At 40.0% G+C, this 15,181-nt stretch overlaps 1 protein-coding gene across 8 annotated transcripts in view; it reads left to right on the forward strand.

Annotated features, from left to right (window-relative positions):
• CLASP1 (cytoplasmic linker associated protein 1) overlaps positions 1 to 15,181 on the forward strand; it is a gene marked incomplete at its 3' end in the record, with an annotated part of 171,384 nt that overhangs the window by 141,851 nt on the left and 14,352 nt on the right. For 6 of the 8 annotated variants that reach the window (XM_082001361.1, XM_082001367.1, XM_082001363.1 and 3 more), the window contains 5 exons: positions 625 to 731; positions 9,301 to 9,451; positions 10,532 to 10,778; positions 11,535 to 11,725; positions 13,417 to 13,545. In XM_082001361.1, coding sequence (XP_081857487.1) covers positions 625 to 731; positions 9,301 to 9,451; positions 10,532 to 10,778; positions 11,535 to 11,725; positions 13,417 to 13,545 — 825 coding nt within the window. Of the gene's footprint in view, positions 1 to 624; positions 732 to 5,479; positions 5,597 to 9,300; positions 9,452 to 10,531; positions 10,779 to 11,534; positions 11,726 to 13,416; positions 13,546 to 15,181 lie in introns of all 8 variants that reach the window. The other 2 variants (XM_082001365.1, XM_082001366.1) reach the window with 1 other exon arrangement.

Genomic DNA, 15,181 nt, shown 5'->3' on the forward strand with positions numbered 1-15,181 from the left:
AGTAGACCTTTGTGTAAGCTAGAACTGCAGCATTAGGCTTCCAGGCAAGCAGACTGGATTCTGTAGTACCTTCAACTTTGTGTGAAGTGAGTCAGAATTGGGAGCAATTTCTACTCATTTTGCTGTGGTATAAATGATTGTGCAGGCCAGTGGAAAAATGATAAGTTAAATTGTTTACTTATGCTTGTAACAAGCACAATCAGAATGCTTTGGACAATGCAGAAAATAGCTGCATAATTAAATTGCTAAATTGCTAGGGTAGTGGTCTGCATACTTTGGAGCCTGGAAAATAGTGTTTGAGAAGCTGGGTAGCCTGGTGGATTGATAAACCATTTCTCTGGCAATATTTGCAGGCTGTATGTGTTGTGTAGTTAAAATTGCAGCTACTGTGGATTGTAGAGAAGTGCACGTGTGCTTTCTTTATCCTCAGACCAGTACCTTCAAGAACATATTAATGATTACATGAGCCACTGGCTGCAGATTTTTAGGTCAAGAGCCAGAACCAAAACTGTACTAAGCTTGTCTAGTGCAAACAAAGGCAATATTTGGACCTGTTGTTGTTGTGTACGCCTGCCTGTGCATTGCAACACATTGCTAATCCCCGTCTTCCTGCTTCTGTGCCAGGGTTCCCCCAGCAATACCCTTGGTCGGACTCCTTCCCGGCACTCCAGCAGTAGAACCAGCCCCTTAACTTCACCTACCAACTGTTCCCATGGTGGACTGTCTCCAAGGTAATGCGGTAGGCTAATTAAACCACTTGCAAAATATTAAAGGATTTCAACACTGAGTGTGCATTTGCAGAATATGACTCACTTTGAAAGCAAAAACAAGACCAAAAGTTTACAGTAGACTGTTCCAAAGAAACAGGGTTTGAACATGATGATACATGGTTGGTGACTGACTTCTGTGTTCCAGTCCTCGTGTTATCTGTGTAATCTTATTGTCTTTGCTTATAATTTTAATTTTCTTTCATAACTAGGCCTTCTCCAGAACCACATTTATGGGTTCAGTAAAGGTAATATTAAATGGCAGCATTAGAAATGAGGTTTTCTTGAGGTTGCGAATATCACAAAGCATATGATGACTTTCAGGTCAAGGGTTTCAGATTGTGTCTGTTTTTCAGGTGTGCCCTTGCGATGAGTAGTTCATCTGACTGTAGTACTGTGCTTGTGCTGCTCAGAGAAGTACTAAATCTCCTGTTCTCCTCTTGTGCTTTGTGAGGATGCAGAACAAGCAGAGGTGGTGACTGTTTCAGTGCTGAATACCTCTCAGATCACTCCCCAGGCTGCTCACCAGTAGAATAGTAGTCTGATCCTTTGGGCAGCAGGTCTCTTGCAACCAGGTGTTTTGCTGAAGCTGCAGGTGCTACCCTAGAATATATTGGTCCACTCCAAAACCTTTTATTGAGCAAATATGGACTCTTGGATATTGGGAATGGACATATTTTGCACCATAAAAACTTGGAGCAGAGAAGACAGGAATTTAAACAGTATGCTCTGGGACCATAGAAATATTGGAGAAAAGTATTAGGTTGTTACCTGGACAAGCTTTGATTCATGCTGGGAAAGTGTAAAAGCTGTTGCTTTTGTCTGCCTGCCCTCTCCATGGGAGGTCAATTCCCTTTGTCATTGAAGAGACAGAAGGAAGCATATTGGGTGAGGACTGCAGTTCGTAGTCCAGTGTAGTAATTTACACTGAAATCTGTTGATCAGCCCTGTCATGACTTGCTAACCCTATCTGGAGGGATGCTTAGACATGTGAGTTCCCGTGTGTCAGGAAAAACACAGGCTTCTAGCGTTTAATGAGTACTTATACTAATTCCATCAGCATATGAAGAGCACATGGAGTTTCCTGAGAAAATTTTGGATATCTAAATACGTCTTTGTGACCCCCTAAAACTGCTGTAATCCAAAACTAGACCGAGAGGTTGCAAGCGAAGGTCGAGTTGCCTATGACGAGCTTTTTCAACAAAGTTTTCATTAAGAAATTAAGTGGTGGAGTATTAGGGGAATGGTTCCAACTATATTACTTCCTTTTTAACTAGTTTGAGCATTGTTGCCCTGCTGGCTTCTGTCTTGGGAAATGATAAACTGAGATACGTCTCCCTGTGGTTACGTTGTGGCTTTGCTGGCCGTGTTTGCATGTGGCAGTTGTTTTATAAAACCATGACCTTTTACCATGCATTTTGGATTTTGCTATTGGGCCACAACTGTGTTTTGCCACTTCACTCACTGCTTTTTAGTTTGGCTTTGCATTCTTCTCACCTCTTGATGAATGCATGTATAAAAATACTGATTAAAGCATTCAGTGTACACTTCATACTTTGTTATTGCTGGTTTTTTCTAGCATTTTGGGTTTAGGAACTGAAGGTTTTTTTCCCATGTGATACGTTCTCAAGGAATAGTTAGAGAGAGCATGTAATTCTGTCATTAAGATGTCAAGAAAAGGCAGTGGCAAGTCCTGCAAATCAGTGGCAGTAGCTTCTAATGCTCTGCTGGACTGCATCCTTCTTGAAAATGTCTTGTGTAGCACAGTTTGAGCATGGTCCTAACTTACAGGACAAGGAAGAATTTAGTTTTGTTTCTGAAGAGCACATGTGGTCATCCTTTCAGAAAAATGGCTTTGGAAGGTGTGCAAACAGATTACGGCAAGTAGGGTACGCTGCATCATTGCAGTTGTCGGTATAGATGCTTCTCTGTCATATTTCCATTACAAATGCTTGTCATTTGCTATTCATCAGTGGTGTAAAATGTCACTTTTCTCTCTACAGACTTGGAAAATGAGCACACCAGAGTCATTCTGATAGTACCATAAAAAGATAAGGATTCCCACAGTTTCTCTGTGTAGCCCTCCTCTGAAACTAGACTTGGCTTTACATTTTTACAGGAGCCATTGCCAAAAGGTTGCACCGAGGTTGTGTATGCCCTTTGCTTCCTGGGGTGCTCCATGTGCAGCCCCTGCTTGCATTGTCCATGTCTTGTACAGGCAGCCTGAGTGCAGTCAGTTGAAGGATTATCTCCAGTTCTTAATGCCGGCTTTGGTTTTGAAGATTATACTTTCCTTTGAGTTTTTTCTTGATGCGCAGATTGAAGGAGTCATATCTAGGGACGTATATGTCTTTGGGGCTGGGATATGTATAGAAAGGAAAGTTTGGGTCCTGTAGGAATATAAAAATACTGCTAAGCATAGCTGCTTTCCCATATTACTGACGGTTTGTGGACAATATCCTCAATATTAACCAGCAAGGCTTCATTGATACGGACTTTCTATAGTATGTATGTATGCCACTGCCCTTAGATAACATCACTTCTCCCATATTATTGCCATCCCAACTGAATTCCAGATGACTGATTTTTTTATTGTGTGTATGTGTACATGTGTGCATGTATTTGAGATCTCTGTATAGATTTTGAATGTTTTAGTTGAACTGCACTCTGCTGATGCAAACAGCTAATTTGCCTATCCAAATGATTAACATTTGCTTAAGTATCCACTGATGTTAGTGTCTTCAGAAGGGTAGTGTGCTTTCATGGCCTTGGGCAGAGTCCTTCCTTCACCTGCTTTCATTTGGTCCATCCAGTTCTGCTTCATGATCATTAGAACATATCCACTGCATCTGTGAGTTACTTCTGCATTTGTACCTGCTTTTTTTGTCTTCACAGTTTAGTTTTTGGGGAGAGGAGTTATGAAGGAAAGAGGTGTTTTTTGAAGAAGAAAAGCAGGGGCGGGCACTGGGTAAGACTGAAAATAATAGGGCAAAAAACAGACTTCTGACTGACTTCTTTCCTGGGCAGTGCTCAGATGAATGGCTTGAGTTTGTGTTGGACAGAGAAAAACTTAAGAGATTTGGTAGATGATGTAATATGACAAAAAGGAAAATACTAGATTGTGAAGATCTCAAGTGTACAAATACCATTCTGAATGGCAAATGAACTTCTGTAAACTCAAATGTTACATTCAGGTTGCGAATTTTCACTTAGACTGCTGTAGGAATCTTTGAACGAATATCAAATGAATAGGTTTGCCCTATTGTTTCTGCCTTTATTAGTAGCCCAGAAACCTGTGCATAGTTCCAATTATTAAAAAAAACAAATTTTTAGTCCTTCAAAGATCTTTAGAGGAAATGCATGAAAATAAAAAGCTAACAATTTTATTTGGCTATGTAAGTTTACATGCTTGTTTTTTCACTGACAATAGAAAATACCATTAAAAATAAAATTTGACACTTTCAATATTAAGTTGAGCAAGGCAAAGCATGGAAAAAGGATTAAAATAAGCCACCCACCTTATACAATAAGGACAAGCCTGCATTGTTTGGTGGCCCGTTTGCAGATAGGTGAGACCTGAGCTGTGAGATCAGCAGTCTGGGTGTCTGGTGTATATCCGTAATAGTTGCAGGTAATAGCTATGGGTTTTGATTGCTGGTTAACGAGTGAATTTCTTGGCAACACTCTTCAGAGGAGTTTTCAACTGGCTTTGCTGCTGTTTGCACTGGAGCAATTCTTGACTTGTTTGCCACTTCTGATCTTGCAGTCTTTCACTTGTGTATGCACAAATGTGACTTTCCGAAACGCTGTGCTTAAACTTAACGGAAACAAAGCTATATCCTGAATGCTCCACCAGCTCAAGCGTCTATATTCTCATTTAGAAGATGATTTTGAAAATCTATGTACCATAAAGGGAATGGGACAAAAGCAAAGGTTAGACAAATTAGCACAGGGATGGATGCCTTGACCCAAAGGCACAGGATCAAACAGTAACCAGAAATCAAACAGGGCTTGTGGAAGCTTGATGAGAGATCTGAATTGACTTAGCGGCTGGTTTCATCCAGTCTTTCCAGATTTGTCTGCCGAAACCTGGGCCAAGTCCCCAATTTACATGATATGTTTCCACTCTAGACTGACTTTTACTTGCTGCATATTTGGGATCAGCTTGAATCTGGTGAAACAGGATCAGATCTTGAGCCCTGCAAAGGTTTGCTGATTGTGTAGGGCCTGACTGCAGGCTCTTATAGAGGCGCCAGGAGCCAAACTTGACAAACTACCTTTGGGTGTCTGATTAAAAAAAATCAACTTCAACTTTTCTTTCTTCCAGGGAAATCCTGTTGCTCACAAAGACCTGCTTAGAGTTTGAATACAGATGTGTGGTCAGGGATTGTTCACGTAGAGCACCTTAGGAGTTGTTTATAGAGGCTATATCAGTTTGTAAAACTTACTGGTTAGTACAAGCAGGGACTATTTTTGTGTGAACCATATTATTACGTTAGGAATAAAAGTGGAAATTAATAATAAAGGCCAAAACAATGACTTATGGGGCTCAATGGAGTGTTCTTGTTTAATTTTGTTTTTATTAATTTTTTTCCTCTCTCCAAGGCAGCATGACAGCACTAAGCCACTCAGATTATAGTTTCTTTTTTTTTTTTTCCTCCCTCTCCTTTCTCTGTTTTTTCTCTCTTTCGTTTCTCCTCTGATCACGGCAGTCGGTTCTGGGGTTGGAGTGCAGATGGGCTGTCGAAGCACCCCCCTCCCCTTTCTCAGCCTAACTCCATCCCCACTGCTCCTTCCCACAAGACTTTCAGGCGCTCTTACTCTCCCAGGTAACAAGCTACCTGTTAAACCAACTTGTCTGAGGTGTCACAGTATTATTTACCTTTCATACTGTGGGATTTGTTCAAATGTGGGAAATGATTTGTAGAGGCTTTGGTTGGAAAATGAAAGGAGACGATGATAGCTTTTAGAGGGCAGAGGTGGCAGGCAGCCGCTTGCTCGCCGCTTGGAGAAGATGCAGCATGCAAGCGGGGAGGAGAAAATGTGGATTTTTCCAGGCTTTTCCTCCCTGCCAGGTTCCTGAATGGGTGTACGTTTCACAGTTGGTTTCCAGTGCAGAACACAGTTGCTGAGCACTTTTGGCAGACACTGGTTGCGTTATGGTAACGCAGGCAAGGTCTTTCACCTTGGCTACACTGTGCAAGTGGCACACGAGTACTTTCAAACAGGCGAATACAGCTCAGGAGTGATTTCACAGCTGCGGTAGTGAATATCCAGAGGATGATGAGGGTGAAGCTTGTGTATATGATTTTACCAGCTGCTTGCACAGTGTGATTGTGGAACACCTTGGAAATTTGTAGTATTAAAAATAAAATTGTCCTTGCCACAAGATTTAGAGGTTATTGACTGCCAATTTTGACATCTCTTCCTCCTGTGCTCTCACTTTTTATTCCAATCTGCATACAGGTCTTTAGTCAGTATACTGGACTAAAGCTGTATACTGGTTTTAATAAAAAAACCCTTCTGAATACAAAGTTAATTTGTCAGACCACTACATTAAATTCCTTGCATTTTAAGTTTATACCCTCACAACAGGCTTTCTGTAGATGTGGTTTCTCTGACTTAAATATATGTATTTCCTGAGGACAGACTATATATAGTCTTTCCTTGAAGCAAGAAGTTCCTAATGAAAAACTATTGAAAGAAAAGCAAACAAATTGTTCTTTGAGCGCTCAAAATCTGGGATTCTGTGACATCTGAGAGAGAGAATACAATCCCATAGTCCATACCTCTGTGACCTGAAGAATTAAAACTTTAAATCAATATTCTGACTCTTCAAGGACACTAAGATATCTGTGGAAGAGATCCATGCTGATTGTTGGAGTTAAACTAGTTGAGAATCCTCCTTTCATTAGTTGACACCAAGGTTTGGAATAATTTGACATATATTCCAGCCCAGAGCCTGAAAGTGCCAGGAAGTGGGTTACTGTGTACTGCTTGAGGATGCTAAACTGTTGATTACTTACACATAGTTTGGATTGGAAACTGAATAATAGTTTATGGAAGTAAAATGTATTTCATGTCAGACTGGAAAACTGCCAAATTGTATCTTGATAAACTTGCAGAGAGCTGCATTGGTTTAGTGCAGCAGAAGATGGAAAATAATGTTGTGACATCCCTAAACACTGCTCATCTCTACTCACTTCTTATTCATCCTGTGACTTTCCTCTCATTTTCTGCATGGGTCATTTTTATTTTTTTTTGCCCTTTTTTTTCTACCTGAAAGGTGGGTGCAGTTCCATTTTATTTTTTATTCCCCTCATCATGTTGTCTGTGAAGTATTCCAGCACACATACTGTCAATAGGCATGTGTGTTCACATGTAGAGTTTTCGTTCATGTAGAACACACTGATAATGTGATCCTCTACACAGGCTTACTCTTGACATATGAAATCATTATTTAGATTTTCATTAAAATGTGGTTTTGTGCTTTGAAAAATGCATCAGATTGGTGGCTCGTTGTTGAGAAATTGTTTGAGTCCTTTAGCATTGCAGAGTCTGTACTTTGATCTATTCTTTGGTAGCCGTGTAGGGCAAAAATCATCCCTGAGGAAAGAAGCGATGATTTTAGCAGAAGATTTAGTGTTAGTATATCTGTGATTATTTCTCATTTTTTGCCATGGATTTCATTGTGTCATCTTTGGTAAGTCATGTCATCTCTTGGTGTGGGTTCATGGGTACAGTCATATGTATGCCTGCTCAAATGGCAGTTTCATTGCTCACTTAAATACTGTATGAGGAACCCCTTAAGATCTATGAATTAAACATGCTTGGGCTCAAAATTAATATTTTTGAGATTCTATGAAACAGAGGTTGTCCTATCCCTGCCTGATACCTATTTAAAAAAAAAAAAAAACAAACCCTAAAAACTGCCTTCACTTTTGTCTGGAAAGCCATCACAGTGCATTAGTGTAATTCAGCTGTTTAAAAGCCCTAAGTACTTCGATTTCTGTAGGTTTATAAAAAGCTTTTGTTTCCTGGTCTTGGTCTGTTCTTTAGGTGGTTTCTCTTTCTTTCTGGCCTGACAGACACTGTTTAAAGCTGGGGAGTTGTTCTTTGGTTTCTTTGCCAGAATACATGGTGCTGATGCTTGTGTGATCAGAGAGTGAGCGCATTGCTTGGGAGCCAGGGATTATGACTATTTTCAGTGTGTTAAACCCAAAGGAATTGGGCAGCACCAATCTTATCCTCTCTCTGGAATTTCCTGAATTTCTTCCAGAAAACAAGTAATGCTTCTAGATATTTAACATTCTACTTCTAGTTCTATTGAAAATAATATCTGTATACCCAGGATTCAGAAGGGATTTTGGTTTTTATTTTTTCCCACCCACCTCACAGGGTGTCTTTCTTTTGTGGAAAAGGAACTCAGTGCTTTGTTCAGCTGTCCTCCTCCAAGCACATCCCGTCATCCTTCCCCAACTGTTTAGAAATAGTAAATCACCCCTGTAGGGAGCCACTTCTTGCCATTTATCGACAAACAACTTGATGTAAATGTCTCAGATTCTTTTGGTTTATTTGCTTCTGGCTCTACTGAGATCCGAGACTCCCCCAGATAAATTGTTCTCCATTACTGGGTCTCTTCATTAAATCTCTCTTGGAAAACTGTTTGTCATGCAAACTCAACTTCTCCTAGATAGAGCAAAGCCTTGCCAGTAATGCTTTTTCATTTTCTCCAAGTTTGTAGGAGCTTCTCTTCTTAGCCACATCTTTTTATATAATCTGCCCTTGCATGCCAGGCATTTTTTCGTGGAACTTAATTTTGGATAACTCCTCAAGGAATCCCAAAACTTGTGTGGCTTTTTGCTGCTGAGGAATTTCTGAGGAACAGACAGGCTGCAAGAAAGCATCAGATTTGAGTGAGAGAATTCCCAAACTTAGGCTCAATACTGAAATGTATCTTTTATCAAGGCATTGTGCAAGTGGTTTTGGTTTTAATACTCTATAAATGAAAATGGGACTAAGGTTTACATCAAGATGCATTTTCCTTTCCATTTCAATCTGTCACATTTGAATCCATTGGTAGAATATATTTGATCTATTATGAAGCTTAAATTTCATTGATTTCATTTCCATCAGTTGTCCAACCCTTTGTGTTCCCATAGTGATTGATTTGTTTTTTAAATTTTTTTCCTTTTTAAATAACATCTTTACCATGCTGGGGACAGTTTGGGATTTTTTTTTTTCAGAAGCTAGCACACTCACTGCTGTGGAATGTAACAAACAGTGGACCTGGTTTCCCCTCACTTACAGCGATGTAACGCCACTGATTTCAATGGAGCTTCTCCTAGATTTAGCCCCATTTGAGGGGAGACTCAGAGCCACACTCTGCTTTGATTCCATCCATGTTTTGTTACAAGTCACTGTTAGAAAGGGTATGCCAAATCATCTGTCTCTTACTTGGCATTGTTTTTGTTAACGGTAAAAAGCAGATTCCAATTTCATATGTAATATTTCATATACGTTTGGTCTTTAGTATGCTGGATTATGACACGGAGAACCTAAATTCTGATGAAATCTACAGCTCTCTTCGTGGAGTCACAGAAGCAATTGAAAAATTTAGTTTCCGTAGTCAAGAGGACCTGAATGAGCCAATCAAACGTGATGGAAAGAAAGACTGTGACATTGTAAGTATTCGATTAATTTATGTCCCCAGATAGGTGAAACTTTAAAACGTTGCATTCGAACCTGGTTTTGGGTTGTTAGTGTACAAAATCCAGTTATTCCGGCTGTATTCTTGCAAGTATCATTGGCTTATTGGTTGCTAGCTTCTTATATGTACATTATGGGGTCCCCCTAATCTAGTCCCTTGCTCATTTTGAACTCTACCCTCCTGTGAAATGTGCTCGCAGAGTTTCTGTGGGAGTCTCATGTATGAAGCAAACAGTGCTAATGTTCCTCAGGCTCAGCATGGCTCAAGCAATGGCTTTTTCATGGAGTGTGTGTAGCTAGGTCTGTAATGGGAAACGTTAGTTCTTAAAATGCATGGATGGTTTCCCTCACAGGCTTATTACTTCATATATAGGAAGGACTTGTAATTGCTCTGAGTGCAAAACTCGTATGGTGCCTTGTTGCATCAATGGTTACAGAATTATCTACCATGTGAGACGCCATTTGTTTTAATTAAATTCATGGACTTCAAAATTTATGGGAATTTTAAAGTATGATCCTTAAGGGTGCCTTCCAACTTGAGATATTCTATGATTCTATGACATTTTTGCTTCCTATCTGGACAAACAACTTTACATTAGTAGATTAAGTTAGCCTTCAAAGCTAAAAATTCTTGGTCCATGATTTTTCTTCGGGACCCTTCTATTGTGCATTTCATGTTAGCTTGCTAAGCATCATCCAGTCTCCTCTATCAATGGGTTGTGAAGTTTCATGAAGATGTTGCTTTTGCTTCCTTTCCCCTTCTTAGCAAATCAGTCCTGTTCCAGAGCTTATGATCTTTGCCAGCTTGTGTAGTTTTGGCAATATTAACTTAAATTTAGGAACGTTAGCATAGCTTTTTGCCCTATCATCATGAGATATTTTTGCAACAGTTGTAGTCATGTAAGGGGAAGAAGTGGTAATCTGGGAAGTTTTACTCAAGTATTACGTACATGTAAATGAGTCTATGCCTCTTTGCATTGGTGGGTGAACTCAAAAAAAGCTATAGCTTCTACAGAATTTGAGTAGTGTCACGTCTTTTATCTCTGATTCTCCAGGTGTCTCGAGATGGTGGCCTCGCTGTGCCTACAAGTGATGTGCGTGGAAGCAGTGACATTGTGGAAGGTGGAAGGATGGCTCTAGATAACAAAACTTCCCTACTTAACACCCAGCCTCCCCGCGCTTTTTCAGGGCCGCGTGCTCGAGAATATAACCCCTATCCTTATGCTGACACAATTAACACTTATGACAAGACTGCCCTGAAGGAAGCAGTATTTGATGACGACATGGATCAGCTTCGAGATGGTTTGTATTAGTGTATCTCATAAAACTGCAGGCAGCTTACTCTGTTTCTGATATATTTGTGTATGGGTAGTGCTCTCGGATACATGCCTGCCCACAGATATGCTGTGTATTACTTTGCACCTGAGTTGAGGCTTGGTGTGAAATACTCTGTGTTCTGTATATACCAGCATATCCTGATCTGTAGTTATTGAGAAAATGTTAAACTGCAATTTGAATTTTTCTTTACCTAGAGTTTCCCTCAAACTGGTCCCTTAAGAGTCTAGAAGGTATCTGTAGGGACACAGTTTTGGGGACATTCCAATCTTTGACTGAAACATGTCTCAATAGCTCATTGTTACTGAGCATTTCACTTAAGTGATGCTGTACCTTAGCTGTATTCCTTTGCAGTACACTGATGAGTCACTGTACTGTGATCTAAAGGTCATACGTGTGATCGCTGGTTTTGGGTGTGTGCGTCTGGGACAAACTGGCAGTTCTCATCTTGTAGAAGTAATTATTGGAACTGGATGAAATTCAGTCATCTCTTCCTGGTTCGTTAGAAGACACGTGCAGGTTCATGGGCTGTGTTATGAACTCAGGTGAAATTGTGGGCTAGTCAGATTCTCTTGCCTGCTTGCTTGAGGCCACCTGGGTTTTGATGCATTTTTGGGGGGGCCCCTTGTAATGTGCACTTTGTTCTGTAGAGGGTTAGTAATCTTGTCATCTTTGATCTTTTTCCTCATATCCCCAAATGATTGCTGCCATTTGTCCTAGAAGTACCCATTGACCATTCAGATTTGGTGGCTGATCTTCTGAAAGAGCTCTCTAACCACAACGAGCGGGTGGAGGAGCGGAAAGGAGCTCTCCTGGAACTGCTAAAGATCACAAGGGAAGATAACCTTGGAGTTTGGGAGGAACATTTCAAAACCATTCTGCTCTTGCTGCTGGAAACACTTGGAGACAAAGATGTGAGATGCAGATTTTTGTTTTAACTCTCCTGTACATTGCTTCATAGGGTGATAGTTCCTCCATGCTAGTTTAAATGAAAGCTGCTGCGTTTGTGATACATCTCATCAGTGATGCTGCACTGCTCATTTTTTCTTTTGAAGGTTGATGACTCTGCTTTCATTTTCAGTGTGTTCAGTGATGAATTTTAAGCTACTCTGAAGTGTCCCAGTTTTTCCCCTCGCCTCCAGAGTGTTAGTAACAAACAACTGCAAAATTGAACTAGAATCAGGAAAGAAGTTATCTTCTAATCCTGTACAAAAACTATGATGATTTCAAAAGTTGCTATCTTCCAAGTTAGGATGAAGTTACAAGCTCTTAACTATATCATACCCATTCCCCAAAAAAGGAGAATAAAGGTACTCTAGAATAGATTATTTATTTTTCTCTGTGTGGTTTAAAAATCCAGACTACTAGATCTCGTGGGATGGGTATCTGTCTCTTGCAAAAATGTCATCAAGAACAAACTGCTTTTGTAGGGGATCTTGTTTTGAAGTATTAAAAAAAGCTGCATTATTATCACAGCTTTATATTTGATAGTTGATCAAAGTGGTAATTTACAGGCTAGACCTTTACTTTTTGCACTTGGGGCTATTTGTTCAGCTTGCAGCACAATGGTATTTGGTAAGGGCTCAGCACCCTGCTGCGCCTTCACATCAGAGCCATGCTCCATCTGAATGTTACAATATTTAGTCTTCAAAGCACTCACAGTTCTTCCTTTTTGTTTCATCTGGTTCAAAATCCATTGTATTTCTTATACTCGTTGTAAAGTATATGGCACGCTCTTTGAAATTTTAATTCTGAAACAGTGTAGGTGGCCAACATTTTTTTCAGTCATTGTTTGTAGTATGAGCATGAGCTGCTGTAGTCCTGTGTGTTTAATCATAGCATCATCACACACCTGTCAGAAGATATGGTGGCTTTAAGTACAGGCAAATTGTGCTACTGCATGAATTTTGCCTATGAATATCAAAGGACATGCTTTAAAGGCTGAGTATAGAGTAAAGTTAAGTATTCCTCTGCTGAAATTCTAGAATCTATTTGGAGTGGCCACAGGCTAAAATCATAGTATATGTAACAGTTATGAAATTGAAGCAGGTGTTATAAATCCCTTCTGCTAATGATCTTTTGATATAAAGGATTAACACACAGGTCAGTGTTGACTACAATGAATGGCTATTCTTGAAAGTAATTTCCATAGGAGTTACAGGAAGAGGGTCGATTTTACTGCATTAGTAGATGAGAAGCGGCTTTGCTGCATGGATGGAGCCCAGTCTGATATCTGCAAAGCTAAGCAAAGAGGAGGGGCAAAACTAATATGATCTGAGCTGCTTTGAAGATTTATGTAATGCTGACATGCTGCTTTGGGTACAAATTTATACTTCATTGCTAAAAGAGTATGGAATTTAACAAAGTTGAGTCATTCTGATTATTTCTTGTGCCAACAGTCACTTTATGTGTATTTTTGTGCAAAAGCAAGCAGGGAGACCAATGCTGAATTTTAGTTATATTTAGTTATATTGATTACACTGCTCACTCCACTGGAGCTGGTAGAGTGATACAAGATTTCTGGTCGTGTAGGAGACATGAGAATTTACTTCAAACCACAATTTTGAGAAGTGACTTTTTCTAATGTGAATTTCTCTTGATACAGCATTCAATAAGAGCCCTGGCACTGCGAGTCCTGAGAGAGATCTTACGGAACCAGCCAGCAAGGTTTAAGAACTATGCAGAGTTGACCATCATGAAAACATTGGAAGCACATAAGGATTCCCACAAGGAGGTGAGTGAGCCTTTCAGTGTTGCTACTGGGAAAGCAACATGGACCTGCTGAAGAAATATGGGAACTGAGATTTAACAGGCAAACACATTGACCCATCTTGGCAGTAGAACAAATTGATACTAAGTCTCCCACGTATGAAAAGACAGGATTTTTCGTGCTGAGGCAGGGAGGAAAAAAATTGAGACTGACAACCATTTAAGTGGATTTGGAACTATGTGGAATTGTAGGCCACTGTTTAGGAACTTCCCAAGATTTCCTTGCTCATTCTGGGAGAGGCTGAGACCCTGTAGTAGAAAAGTGCATGTTTAATAATTTTGCAGAGCACATTGGAGACACTGTGTTCCCTCCATTTTTATGGGTTAGGGTAGGAAATGTACTGGAGAACACAAAGCCCATGTTCAAGCAGAATTGTGTGTGAAAACTGAATGGTGAAATTGGGTCACGCTGGAGAACTGGGCACAGGTGAATAACAGGAGAAAATGGACACAGAGGCCATGGTGCTGAAAAGAAGCTGGGGCAGAGGAAGAAGCAAGGGAAAGGGTGAATTGCATTTTCCTTTTGTGGTAGAACTCCTGTGTAAAACTAAAAGTATTCTTCTGGAGTAAAACACAAATAAAGGGACATGATGATAATATTTGAAATGTAGCAAATCAAATTACATTTAAAGTCAATCTTTGTAGATTGACTTCCAAGCTGGATCTTTTAATCTACCTTGTGCATGCTACAAGTCTGAACTAAACCTCATAAAGTGCCACGTGGATAATGCCTGTGATGGCTTTGTTGCCAAAGTCCTTGCTTTGAAATCTAAGACACTTACTCTTCTGTGAAACAGGCTTGTCCTAAACTAGCAATTTTAGGCATCTCTGTCTGGAGAGCTTTGGCCATGAAAAAGATCATTGTATAGATCAGACTGCTCTAGAGCATTGCATAACTAGCACAAGGTTATGTCAGCTGTGTGTAGCAGCAACTATACTGTTTAAAAATCAAAACAACAAAACAAAAAACACCCTCAGGGAAAGAAACTAAGAGGCTGGATTTCTCTAAAATGCAGAAGTAGAAAATGTTTAATCCTTTAGTGAATGAGGACTGCCATACTTTGCTGACCTTCCTCTCCTTCATTTAGAGCCTTTGCACTCCTGTCATTTTTAGTTCAGAGTAATAAGAAGCAGTTGTAAATTGATTTCCTGATAAAGCATTCAGACAAAACATTGTGTTCTGAAGGAGTGCCTTTTATTGGCAAGTTTTCCCTGTTGCATACTTCTCAGCTCACCTTGACTCAGTGCCCTTTTTTTTTTTTCCTGCAAGTCCTCCAAAACTGCCATTTCTAGCAGGACCTTTACAGATTGTCTCTGGCATTGTTTTTAATGCTCCTCAGAACTCACTGTCCTTGTGGGACTGGTGGGTTTTATAGGAATCAAGCACGATGTTGAAAACAGGACACCATGCCTCTGTATTCCCCATGCTGTGTTCTTCATGCTTGTGGTAGGAAAGGTTCTTCAGGATTTGCATGAGGTGTCTCCTGAGGGAAGACAGAGAAGAATAAGTCTTTGCTACAGAGAAAGCAAAGGAACAAAGGGATGTGAGTTCTGGTACATCTTTATAGAAGAACAATTTTGAGCTGTATTGTATCAGCAAG

This window comes from Phaethon aethereus, assembly GCF_964289735.1.
Source record: "Phaethon aethereus genome assembly, chromosome: 6".
Lineage (NCBI taxonomy): Eukaryota > Metazoa > Chordata > Aves > Phaethontiformes > Phaethontidae > Phaethon > Phaethon aethereus.